The sequence below is a fragment of the Mastomys coucha genome, unplaced genomic scaffold, assembly GCF_008632895.1.
Source record: "Mastomys coucha isolate ucsf_1 unplaced genomic scaffold, UCSF_Mcou_1 pScaffold18, whole genome shotgun sequence".
Classification (NCBI taxonomy): Eukaryota; Metazoa; Chordata; class Mammalia; order Rodentia; family Muridae; genus Mastomys; species Mastomys coucha.
In genome coordinates this window covers 7,364,179-7,377,190 of record NW_022196900.1, presented here as the reverse complement: position 1 = coordinate 7,377,190, position 13,012 = coordinate 7,364,179, and the positions used below count along the sequence as shown (strand labels likewise).

General features: G+C 52.7%; 1 protein-coding gene across 1 annotated transcript; it reads right to left on the bottom strand.

Annotated features, from left to right (window-relative positions):
- Positions 1-6,627: 6,627 nt before the first annotated feature.
- On the bottom strand, positions 6,628-8,755 carry Foxe1 (forkhead box E1). The gene has a single exon (XM_031376764.1). It carries the CDS (start codon positions 8,213-8,215, stop codon positions 7,112-7,114), a length of 1,104 nt encoding a protein of 367 aa, XP_031232624.1. The 5' UTR covers positions 8,216-8,755; the 3' UTR covers positions 6,628-7,111.
- Positions 8,756-13,012: the final 4,257 nt, after the last annotated feature.

Below are 13,012 nucleotides of genomic sequence, written 5' to 3'. Positions count from 1 at the left end.
CAAAGGGCTGGGGACTGTGACTTGGCAGAGCACTTGTCTGGCATGCACAAGGCCTTGGTTTCAAACAGCCCTTGTGGCCCCATGAGCATCCTGGCCATGGAAAAGGAGGGAGGGCTCTTAAAACAAAGGTGGAATAGTGGGGTAAAGTTTTGATGAAGAACTGGAGTAAGAGAAAGCAAAGTGACACACTGGTGGAACCGTGAAAACACACAGAACATGACTTTCTGACAGTGTGAGGATGCTGAGAGCACATTAATCCCCATCACCGAACTCTCTGGCCCTTAGGTCCAGCTCTTTCCATGAAAGGGTCTGGTCCAGCTGAGAATTGAACTGGGCCACATACTGGCTGCTGGGTGAGGACAGATGGACAGATGGGGAGGCATCTGGAAGCTCTGGTAACAAAGTTTAGAGAGAGGAGGGTCTCCCACTGGAGCCAGGATGTTTACAGTCAGCCAGGAGTTAGGTGGTTCACAGAAGGGCTGGTCTCAGAATCAGTGGTGAACAGGACTCATGGGGTGTTTAGAAACACTAAGTGTCATGGCAGCTGAAGCTTAGGGTACAGGCATGGGGAACGAGGGCAGGGAGAGAGTGGCAGAAGGCATAGGGGTGAGACTCCAGATGGGCAGGCAGTGGGAGCAGAGTGGAGCCAGGAGGGGAAGGCACCTCTGAAACCATTGCTAGCTGCTGGTGGCTGAGGGCAGAGGCTAGAGAGGGCTAAGCTCTATCAGGTTCTCTTTATTTCTGTGTCTCCATGCCTGCAGAACCATAGCTGCCCTGCTTTGGCCACCTCATCCAGAAGCAGCTCCGGATTCCCAGGGACTGGGATCACCAGCCTGAGAGACCCATCCTGACTCAGTTTCCCCATCCCCTCTTCCCTCTGGGAGGGGCTGATACCCAGATCCCTGGATCTTTCAGACTCTGCCTTCCTGTACCTAGGAAACACTCTGGGCTCAGCTGGAAATCTGAGCTTTGGCTCTCAGAAGAGGGAGCATGGAGCGGATGCCAAGTAGGCTGAGCTCTATGGGGAGCAGATAGTGTGCCAAGTGATGAGGACCCACTCAGCTGAAGAGGTCACTTTAATCTCAGCTGAGGAAATGGCCAGCAGACAATGGACCAGGTCTGGGAAGACCTGGCACCAGCTCATTAAGGACCCACCTCTCCCTGCTCCTTCTCTGCCAATCCACCTCAGTTTTTCCTTATTTTTTTTCATGGAAAAAACTTATTATTTATCTTTTTGGACAGAACTTGGCATATCCCAGGCTAGCCTTGAACTTAGTCTTGGACTTCTGATCCTCCTGTCTTTACCTCCTTAGTGCTGGGGGTACGGGTTTGCACAACCACACCTGGTGTCTAAGGTGCTGAGGAGGGAACCCTGGCTTCCTGCACATTGGCAAGCACTCTTCTCACTGAGGCACGTCTCTAGCTTCACCTCTTGACTTTTCCATCCTGTCCTGCTCTATTTGCTTTGAGAGACTGCTTTCCCCCATCCCCCTCTCGGCCTCATGTTTCTGAGTTCCCTTTATAACCAGCCAATGGCTAGTGTATCTGCCCATACAATGGGGGCCTTAATAGGGAAGCCTCCTGCCCTGGAAACTGCACTCTATCTCAGGCCAACAGCCCTCACCTATCCCTGCCACAGCTGATCACTTCTCCTTTCAGAATTTTCTTTTAGGATGATGGCCAGATATAGTGTTCCTTGCTCAGATACCAAGGACAGCGAAAGGTCTTGTGGGAAGGTCTCAAGCACCTCTGGGCTCCACAAAATGCACACTCATGGTTATTCCTGTGGACCCCCACACTTGAGTGTGCATAAGAGATCTATGAGCACAGAGATGTGTGAGCCCAGGCTTTCTTCTGCAGTGTGAGTATGCTGCAGTGTGATCCTGGGAAGAGTGTTGTCCCAGCCTGTCTTTCATGGCCGTTAGAATTGCTTTTCATCAAGCAGTCAAGACCACCACCCCCCAACTCCAGACATTTGGCCACGCCCATCCAGGAGTCAGCACTTCCGAGGAAGAGGATGGCCACTGAAGCCCAAGTGTCAGAATGGTGTGTTGTGTGTGTGTGTGTGTGTGTGTGTGTGTGTGTGTGTGTGTGTAGATTCTGTAGGGCATCCAGAGAACTCAGGCTGTTTAGAGAGGACTCTTAGCCCATATTGAGTGAGAGAGAGGCAGGGGATCATTTCCTGCCAGCTGTTGTGCCCCAACAAGAAAGCTGCATCTTTAATATATTAATTGTATTATATTATAGTAGTGATTTGCTTGCATGCATTATTGTCCACCATGTGCATGCTTTGTGCCCACAGAGGTCAGAAGAGGGCATTGGATCCCTTAAAACTGGAGTTATAGATAGTTCTGAGCTGGCATGTGGGTGCTGGGAATCAAACCCAGACCTTCTAGAAGAACTCTTTTTTTTAAAGATTTATTTATTATTTATTTATTATAAGTACACTGTAGCTGTCTTCAGACACACCAGAAGAGGGCCTCAGACCTCATTACGGGTGGTTGTGAGCCACCATGTGGTTGCAGAGATTTGAACTCATGACCTTTGGAAGAGCAATCGGTGCTCTTACCCGCTGAGCCATCTCTCCAGCCCCCTAGAAGAACTCTTAACCTCTATGTCTCTAGTTCATAAATAAATCTGTTTTAAAAATATGTGTTCAAGTATGTCCCTAGAGAATGTCATTGCCGGCAGTGCAGCTGGAAACACATGGAGTCGGTGCACACAAAGGCTAGAGACTCAGAAGGAGATCCAGGGAAGGAGGTGCTGTGCTTGGTCCCCGCTGTGCCTCTGGTCTGACTCCCTCCCACCTGGCTTCTCTTCTCTCTGCAGCAGGTGCCATGAGGCAGCAGCACATTGTGGTGCTGCACTAGGGTTCTTGGTCAGAAATGGGGCTGCTGGAAGCTATTTGGGGGGTGCTCTGCTCTTATTAAAGTGAAATAGTTTCTTCTTTTTTCAAAGCTCTGTTGTCTCAGCTAGGGCATTTGAGCCCATGACAGCTTGTTGAAAGATAGGTTCTGGTCCAGTGGGATTCACTGGGACCTGAGATCATGCACTTTTAGTAGAGGGTGGGGAGAGGGGAGGGGGATGGGAGTTGGAGTTGGGAGGGTGGGTGGGTGGGTGGCAAGGGTGCTGAGGAAGGCTTTTAATGGAAACACTGGAGGGCTCTCCTTCCACCTCCCAGAAGTAGACTCCAAATTCAAATGACCAAAGCAAGAGGAGTTAGAGAACATGGAGGCCTGTCCCTAGTTTTACAAATGGTTGAAACTGAGGCCTATGGGTGTGAGATGGGTGTGAGATGGACCGCTATTAAAAATCACTCAGCATCCCAATTCCAGGCACACCCTGAAGCTCAGAGGCTGGGCACTCTAGCAAAGTCTCAAGTTCCAGGTTCATGGCTTCTTCATGGCTTCTACACATGTACTCACCAGACTGCACACCTGCAAACAAATACAGGCTGCATACTAGTATCTCTCTCTCACACACGCATCCACACCAACAAAAACATCAGGCAGAAACACTAGGGAAAAGATCCTGGCCTCCTATACTGGGAAAACAAAACAAAAAAACAAAACAAAAACAAAACCCAAACAAACAAACAAATAAAAACCTACAAAAGGGAACTGTGGGGTTAACTGTGGGTCGACTTTAGGTCTCTGTGTTCTTTTCTGTTCCGGAGTTGTTTTGTTCTTGAGACAGGAGAGAGTCCAGGCTGCCTCGGAACTCACGGAACTCACGGTGGAGCCACTGCCTCAGCCTCCTAAGTGCTAGGATTGCATGTATGAGCCACCAGGCTCCTTTTCTTTCCTTCCTCTTACTTTTTTTTTCTTCAGAAAATGAAGAAATATTCTGATTTTATAATAAAAACTAATTTTAACAAAAACAATTTTGCACAAACCTCGTTGAACATGGGAGCGTACTTTTAGTAAACTGCACTGGCAAGTAGCAGATTCGCGTCCGAGTGGAGGAGATGGCTGACGTGTGTCCAGTGGAGGAGATGAGCTGACATCTTCTGCAGTTGAGCCTTTTTACTCTTCTGGGATACCGCGGGGAGGAGAGGTGTGGCAGGCAAGGCCGGCCTCAGTCCCCTGCGTCCCTAACCTTCCTCCTCAGAGCTCGGAAGTAGGGTGTCTTTCAGCTCCGGGAAGGAAGTTTTCTAACCGCACTAAACTACCCAGGGCGAAGTCTGCTTTTGTCGTTAGTTTCCTCACCTTAATTGCAAAGCAAAATAGATTTGAAAGAAATGTTACCGCTCTGGGGCGAATTCTAACGAGCCTTGGGCAATTAGGGAAGAGAGCTTCTAATTACCCCGCAGCCCGCAGTGTCTTCACGACTCTGGGATGCTAGGCCTGCTGACCTGCAAGCTGGCTTTCTGTGCCGCTACAGAAAGAGGGGAAGGAGAGAAAAACAAACGCGCTTCGGGTCTCAGAACAAACGGGAGCCAGACGTAGGGTCTGATCCCACAGATTTGGAGGAGAGCTACGAGGACCATGCACTGGAATGTTCCCACCTCGCGAGAGCATCCTGCCACCCTGCTTCTCTGGGTGTCCCACGGGACCCATGCGGCCCACGGGATGGGTAAGGGCTGTTGTGGCCCTCAGCCCATGGTCCGGGTCTTCCAGGAGTCCTAGACCCGTCCTACTGTCCACCCACTTCCCTCGGAGTTGCATCTTCCATGAACACTGACTTTTCCTTTGGCCAGAGTCTCAACAAGTGCCCGAGCCCACGCGTTATGGATGCGAAGACTCAGCCTTCCGGTCTGTCTTCTTTAGCCAGCTTTACAGCATCAGGGCGCTCAACGTTTCTGATAAGGCAGGCTTTTGCCCCCCCACCCACTATAAATTGCAACGAGGTTTACTTCCTCCCTCTCTCTCTCTCTCTCTCTCTCTCTCTCTCTCTCTCTCTCTCTCTCTCTCTCTCTCTCTCTCTCTCGCCCTCCTTCCCTCCCTCCCTCTCTCGTGCATCTGCCTGTCTCCCCACCCCCCTTTAACTTCTGGAAGGTCTGAGGTAGCATTCACAAAATCCCATTTTGTAAATGAGGGCACTCGAGAAAAGGCTGTGTTGTTAAGGCACCCAATTTGAGAATTAGGATACAAAGGCTCGGTTCTGGAACTAATAAGGGCAAACACTGCTCCTTTTTAGCCTGGAGGAGAACATGCCAGGGCTGATGGTCAACTTCCAGTCTTTGAGAAGTAGGCAGGGCTCCATACCTGGAAGAGCCCACCTGAAGAGGAAGGGACCTCAGCATTGGAAGTCCAGAGCTACAGGGCTGAATGTCATCTGCCTCCAAATGGGCATCTATCATCACAAAGCCAGGAAAGGCTGTTGAGCACTTGAGTATGGCTAGACCAAAGATGAGCTGTAAATTAACATAGCTCCAGCATCCCAAGGCATCGATAAAAGAAAACGGCAGCATTTTAACGCTGTCTATATTGAGCACATGGAAACTGTATTTCAGATATATTGAATTAAATACAATCTACTATTACAACTAATCTCACCGCTAATTTTTCTTTTGATTAATGTAGCTACTAGAAAAATTTTAATTATACTTGTGGCTAGTACTGTATTCCTATTTGGATAGATACTCCTCTGTTAGGAACCAAATTCACATATCTTTGTAAACAGGGCAGAAAGTCTCTCTCTCTCTCTCTCTCTCTCTCTCTCACACACACACACACACACACACACACACACACACACACGAGGGGGGGAGCCCACTTCGCCAATGCTTCCATGACATCTTTTCACAGCCGCTTCCTTCTTTACGAAGCTAAATACACAGAAAAAGGCCACGTTTCTCTTGTCCAAGTTCACTTGCTCAGATTTTTATTATTATTATTATTAAATCAGTCTATCTAGAAACTCTGGTCTGTCTGAAGGAGGGGAGTGGAGCCCCTCCTCAACGCTAGATATTTTTGTTCTGAAATCAAAACTTCTCAAGAGAAAGATGAAGGGATGTTGGATTCTTTTTCCTCTGACGTTGAATTCTAATTTCTATGAACCTTCTGCCTAAAACAAACAAGATGTAGAATGAAATTTTAAAAACTTGTTTTTAAACAAAAAAGATCGCTTTGTTAACCATCCAATTTGTTATTTTTTCCTTCCTTTTTGTTCGAGGAGGGTTCCGAAGCAGGAGCGCACAGGAAACGGAACAGTCTCCCCACCTACATTCTCCTTATCAGAAAATCAAATTTTTGACTGTGTAGTCATTCAGAATGACCAACACATCTCTCTCAAAAAATTCAATAATTACGGCAAAATCTCTACTTGGAGCCAGTCCTGGGATTTTGGGTTAAATACTTGCCAAGGATCTGTTCCCATTACTGGGTGGCCTTCCGATATTAGTGGCTACTGGGAAGCTCTGGGTGGCTCAATGCTGCCAAATATGGAAGGTTGGCACCCAAGATAATGGGAGGGGGTTTAAAAGTGAGAGGGTAGAATCAATCACACAGTTCTGTGTAACAGACAGACTAAAAATTCAGATGTTGGGGCTGGATCACACCGAGGAATTCTCAGTTGTGATTGCGACCCAGGCTTGTGGCTCTCCGAGGCAGGGAAAAGTAACCCAGCTGAATCGAACTGTTTTTTAAAAAAGCAACTCTTTTTGCAAACTTGTTCTCATTTTAATTACAAAGGCACTGTCGGAGCCTTTTATTGGGGTACGGTAGTCAAAAGTACAAGAAGAGGCGAGCATGTAAAAAGCCCGCGTTTGGCGCAGCCTAGCACACGACTAGTGTGGTGAAGCCTTACGACTCCACCACAGTTCGGGATCCTAGATTCTGATCTGGACAGCTCTGGAACTCTCCACCCTTTACAACCTAGGGCCCTCCCTCGCAGAACGCTGGAAAAGGCACTGCTCTTTGGAGCTTCGCATCATCGAGGGTCCCTTGTGTCAGTCCAAACGCGGCTGTAGCCTCCCTACGTCCTCCCACATCCAAAGCAAATCGGGGCTGTGAACAGTGCTAGACACCGAGCCTCCGCGGCCCTCGGGGGCCTCGCACATGAGTCTCAGTCATTTTTTAGTCCTGTTCACCGGGCCCGGGGGGATTTACATCTTTCAGAACGTCCCTGGAGTCAGTGAGGTTTCATGCCTACCCCCCACCCCCCAGGCTCACATGGCAGACACGAACCGATCCACCGCGCCGGGGTAGGCGGTGGCGTGGCGGGAGTGGTAGGCACCGCCACCCCCAGCTCCGAGTTGCCCACTGGGATTGTAGCAGGGCCCCAGAGCAGCTCCGAACTGGCCCGGCGACGTGCGCCCGTAGAAGTCCACCGTGGCCTCCACGCCGCCGCTGCCGCCTCCCGCGGGGGGCGAGGCGGGTCCGGCCAGGCGGCCCGCGGCAGCGGCGAAGAGCGCGCTGCTCGCCCCTTGCGGGTACGCGCCGTCGGGCCCGGCGTAGGCGGCCGCATAGGCGGCGGGGTTGACCGGCCGCGCTCCCGTGCACACCGCCGGCTGGAAGCTCCCGGTGCCCGCCGCCGCCGCGAAGGCGCACGAGCCGCCGGCCGCTGACGGCGCGGGGCCCAGATCGGGGCTGAGCGGCCGCTCGGGAACCAAGCCGAAGACCCGGCAGGGTCCCGGCGACGCGGCGGGGTAGTAGACCGGCGGGGGCGCGGCGAGCGGCGGCGCGTAGCCCGCATAGACGGCGCCGGGGTAGGCCGGCCTCGCGGCGGGCACGGCGCCCGGGAAGATGGCGGCGGCGGCGGCGGCGGCCGCGGCGGCCGCATCGTGCATGTAGGCGGGGTAGGTGGACAGGTCCGAGCGCTTGAAGCGCTTGCGGCGGCGCAGGAAGCTGCCGCTCTCGAACATGTCCTCGGCGTTGGGGTCGAGCGCCCAGTAGTTGCCCTTGCCCGGGCGGCCCGCCTCGCGCGGGATCTTGAGGAAGCAGTCGTTGAGGGTGAGGTTGTGGCGGATGCTGTTCTGCCACTTCTTGGGGTTGTCGCGGTAGAACGGGAAGCGCTCGGTGATGAACTTGTAGATGCCGCCCAGGGTCAAGCGGCGCTCGGGCGCGTGCGCGATGGCCATAGCGATGAGCGCGATGTAGCTGTAGGGCGGCTTCCCCCGCTGCAGGGGGCGCTTGCGTCGCCGTCCCCCCGCCCCGCGGCCCGCCGCCTCCACCGGGACCCCCGCGCCCGCCGCCGCCTCACCTCGCTCTTCCTTCACGGCCGCCAACACCTCCGGCTGCGGCGGGGGAGGCGGCGCGCTCTCGGCCGTCATGGCGCCGCGGTGCCCCCCGGACCCCCGTCGTCTGCAGCTGCGGGACCGCCGCGACGGCCCCGGATCCCGATCCCCGGGAGCCGACGCCGGGGCTTGGCGGCTGGCACCGAGAACGCCGAGGGCAGGGGACTTTGGGGATCCTGGAGCCCCGAGTCCACCGACGGCTCCTGAGGGGCACCGGTCAGAGGGTCCTTGGGGCCAGGCGATCAGGGGGTCCGGACGTGGCTCCGAGGTCGGGGTGGTGACAGCTCTTTGGGAGTCCCTGCGGGTCCGAGGATGACCGTCGAGGCGGTGCGCCTAGAGGAGGCTGCGGGCTGGGGTCTCCTGCAAGGGCAGTCAGTGGGGGCACCGTACTCCCCTGCGGGGACCGCCCATGCCGCACCCTTGCGGCGAACGGACAGCCCAAGCGGAGGGCAGAGAGGCGACGCGGACGAGCGGGGCCGGGCCAGGAGGCGAGCAACTGCTTCTCGGCTCAGCGGCGGCCCTGGACTCCAGCCCTGAGTCCCGCCGGCGAGGCGCTCTCCTGCACACACCTGGGCCAGCTCCTCCCTCAGCTGGCTTCGCCTCCTTAAAGGCTCCAGCAAATGCGGGGCGTCGCCGGCTTCCTGACCGCCCCCCGACTGCCCCCTCCCCCGCGGCTGGCACACCTCCCCAGGTAGCGGCTGGAGCCCCACAACGTCAGAGTGGGGAGGGCGCCTGGAGGTGCGGGGGCCGGCCCCCTTCTGCGCGCCAAGCGGGAGACTGGGACTCTAGGACTCCAAGAGCTCGTTCCAGCGCTCCTGAAGGATGATCTGTCTCTACGGAAAGTTGTGTCTCCCGTGGAAAGAGGGGCTCACGGCATTCTCTTGTCCAGAGAGGGTAAGAGCTGGACGAAGGTGGGGCGTGTTTAATTATTGTGGGGAGGAGAAGAGCAGTTCTTGGGATGCTTTTCCAAGCAGGTTTAGGCTACCTGGCCCAATCCCTAGTCCAGTTCTTTGTCGGACAAGGATTCCCAGGTCCATAGCAATTTTGCTGCCCTCCGGAGCCTGCAGCCTGTGTGTCTGTTTTAGAGTGCGCTTCTCAGCTAGTGGTGAGGTAGTGCCACAGGGGGTCGCTTTACCAGGTTCACGGGCTGTTCCGAGGTTTTTGTATCTGAAGAGGCGTTTAGAGAAAGCCTCCTCACCACATCACGGTCTTTAGGTGGCTTGGGACCCTTCTCCATATGCAGGAAGAGTGCAGGAGAATGCCTGGTTAAAGAGGACTTGGTTCCTGCTCTCTAGCAGTCGCCGCCTCTCAATCCCTCCAGTACCCCGGGGCCAGAGTGGGGCTGTGTGTGTGTGTGTGTGTGTGTGTGTGTGTAGACTGTTCCAAAATGCCGGATTTCTGCCTTCCTCTGGCAGGATTCGGCGCTAGAGCGGGACTCTCAGCGGCGCAGCCCCGCCTGCCGGGTTCACTTTCTGGCCACTTTAGGGACTGGTTCCCATCCCAGGAATCTTAAGATTTGGTTCTCACCTTGAAACCAGTGCCTTTCCTAGGTTTGGGAATTGTGGAAGGCGCCTGACTGGAGAGAGACACACTGTGGAGGGTTCAGGTCTAATGTGGGTGGCCCGGGCCTTCTGGTTTTATTTTCTTCAGTGAACACTGGGTGGCTGCCTTGGGAAAAAAAAGAGGCAAAGAGCACAGATCAGTTGTCAGGTTTGCTTGCTTGGAGACCTTCCTCAGCAGGAGTATGCCCTTTCCGCTTGCTGCTGCCCCTTGTTCCCACCCTGCAGTTTCCAAAGCTGGAGGAATCTAGAAATTCTATGTTTCTACCACCCCCCCCCGCCAAAAAGCAAACTTTAAGCTAATTATATGATTAGGAACGTCTGTGGTTCTCCATAGTCCAAGATTTGTATTTCCAGATTTTAAATTCTGAGGGGTTATCTCAATGTGATTCCCTACATTCTCGTGGCTATACATATCTGCTAATTGTCTCAAAGGCTGTAAATGGGCATTCAAGGTGGCTTGGCCGAGGATGGCATTTTCCACAAACCCTGAGGACCTGAGGATGACTCCCAGTAGTCCTCTAGCCCTATGACTTCTGCAACACACACACACACACACACACACACACACACACACACACACACACTTAATAAATGTGAAAAATAAAAAGCCACTATATAAGGTTGTTATAACTACGGCTTTGTGCCTGGAACTTGCTCCACTATTGGAAGCTGCTTCTTTCTTTGATTTTATGTGTGTTTTTTTCCCCCTTCTTACGTTCTGAAGCATGTATTATTTAATTTGAATTCCAGTCTGGAGTTGTCTTCCTGGAGGATCTGGGTCTTAATAAATGCATACTTGCTGTCTTCCTTCCAAAATGTAAGTAGTGGATCGACTGTTTTGTAGTGGACTAGAAGAACCTCAGGCTTGTAAGCTGTCTAATGATTGGCACTGTTTGCTTTCATGATTGTCCACGACTTTCTGATCACCCCCTGAACTCCTTTAACTCTGGCTAGAATCCTCGAGGTCCTGGAGGTATCTGGATCTGCATCCCCATTCTTCCAGAATTCAGATTCCTCCAGACGTTGCCTTCCCTCTTCTTGGTGGTACCTCAGCCAGCCTTCAGGGATTAGAATTCTCAAGATCACGATTGCCAGGTTTGATGGGGGGAAAAAAGACTCCTGAATTTTACTGCAGACAGTTCTATTCAGATAATGTATGTCTACACCCCCCATAGGGTGAGGGTTCTACCCATAATGCAAGATTCTGACAAATTATTTGATCAATAGAAAGGTCATGAGTTTACACATTTGGATCAAAGCAATGTGTAAGCATTTCCTTCTACCCCTCCCCTGTGTTTTTGAGCAGAGGTAAGTAGGTAATGGTCAACTTCCCTCTTGCTGGGGTAGAGTCACAGACTCCATTGGCAATTGCCTGAATGCTAGGGGGTGATGGATTCCAGCACCTTGAAAAATCATACTCCCAGCCCAGCAGAGGTGAGGGTCTGTAGATGATCGCAGGCGGGCCAATTTATTTCCTTCCAGTGTTCAACCATAAGTGTTCCCAGCACCCCTTAGGACAACTTGCTCCATGAATGGTTGTGTGTGTGTGTGTGTGTGTGTGTGTGTGTGTGTTTGTTACTGGGGTGTCACAGAAGGCCTGGAAGTCTTTTGCAACAATAGCTTTCTCATATTTGAAGCTCTGAAGAGGTTGTAAATGAAATCCAAGGGTCATGGAAAATTCCAACATATTCCTTGACTCAGGTGTCTCTGCCTGCAGAAGCAGAGATGACCGCCATCTGCCTGAAGTTCTTGGGGGTTAGAGCTGTGGAGGGACTTGAAGGGGCTTGAGAAGGAGATAGGACCATGGGTTGAGAGGCTTCAGACCTCTGGCTCCTACTCTAGCTGGGTGACCCCTTAGTCTTCTCCCGAGTTCTTAGTGTCTCTCTCCAGACCCTTCTTCTAGCCCTTCTTATTCATTCATTAGTAACAGAAGATGCTTGCACAGCTCAGAGGGCACAGCCACCATTGTCAGGGTAATTTTTTGGGGAGACTGCCAGGCTTACTGGGTTATATGGCTCCAGGGAGCACTGCCACCAAACCAAACCAAACCAAACCAGCTCAGTGTGGTTGGTTTTAACAACTCCAGATCATCCGAGGCCCAGTGCCTGGGAGCAAGCCTGGGAACTTAGGAGGCCTCAGTTTTCCCTTGGGTGAAATGAAAGTGTGCTTTCTCCTCGGAGTTGAGAAGATGAGGTGGGTACTGAGTCCTGCAGTCATTTTTCTTTATCTTTTACGTTGTTTTCAGGTTGGGACAAGGGTGTGGAGAAAACAAAAGTTCTAGCTTGTACCTCTTGTGGGTGGAGGTGAGCTGCCCCCTTTGGAGAAGCACTAAGTAATTAAGTAAAATGTTTTCTGTGGCCTAGCTGGGATTTCGTATCTCCACGGGGTGTGTGTGTGTGTGTGTGTGTGTGTGTGTGTGTGTTCCCAGTATGCAGGAACATCACGGCTCCTAGAGTAGTGTGGAGATCTTGAAAACGCTTTTTCCCAGCTCATTCACTTAAATAGTGTAAACGGAGTTATCATTCCGAAGGGAGTGGGATCCACCAGGTTAAGGAAGCGCCTTTCTTTGAGTGCCTTGAGGCCTAGTTTAAATCCAGTCACAGGACTGGAGGCATTCGAATTCTCCAGAGCGGATTCCCAGAGAAGAAGCCCCAGCTCCCGCAGCGCTTCGAAGGAGAAGGCGGCTCAGAGCGCCCCGGGTCTCCCGCACAGCCCGGACGTCTGTGGCAGAGGCGGACCCAGGCCAGGACCTTGCGGGCGCTCCCGCCCTAGGGTGGCGCTCCACGCTTTCGGCTCCTAAAGTTTCCACCCAGAACATCAAAGGAAACAGCTCCATCACGCGCCGCGGGCTGGGGAGGGATAGGGTGGGGTGGACAGCGCCTTTTCAGCCTCCCTGGCCCGCGCACGCCAATTCGATTCTGGAATCCTGGGTGCTCCATCTGCCTTTTGGTTCCTCGGGCTGGGACCGAGCTTCGTGTAATGCTCATGAGAATCCAGGAAGCCCAGAATTTGCAGGGATGATTGTTCGTCTTTATTTCGGAGGAAATAAACTTAATTACTTAATTACAAGGCACGGTAGAAAGGCACTTCTTTAAGCTGGAGGTCTGCTCCCTGGGCCCGGTTCCTGTTATCCTGCTCCCTCTGGAGTGTAATTTTGCTTACAGTGTTTAAGTGAATAAGCAAGCTCCTGGGATCTCCACACTACTTTGGGAGCCTAAGAGTCAAGATCTCTGTGCAATGAGAGCCCAGTGGAAACTGTGAAATCCCAGCC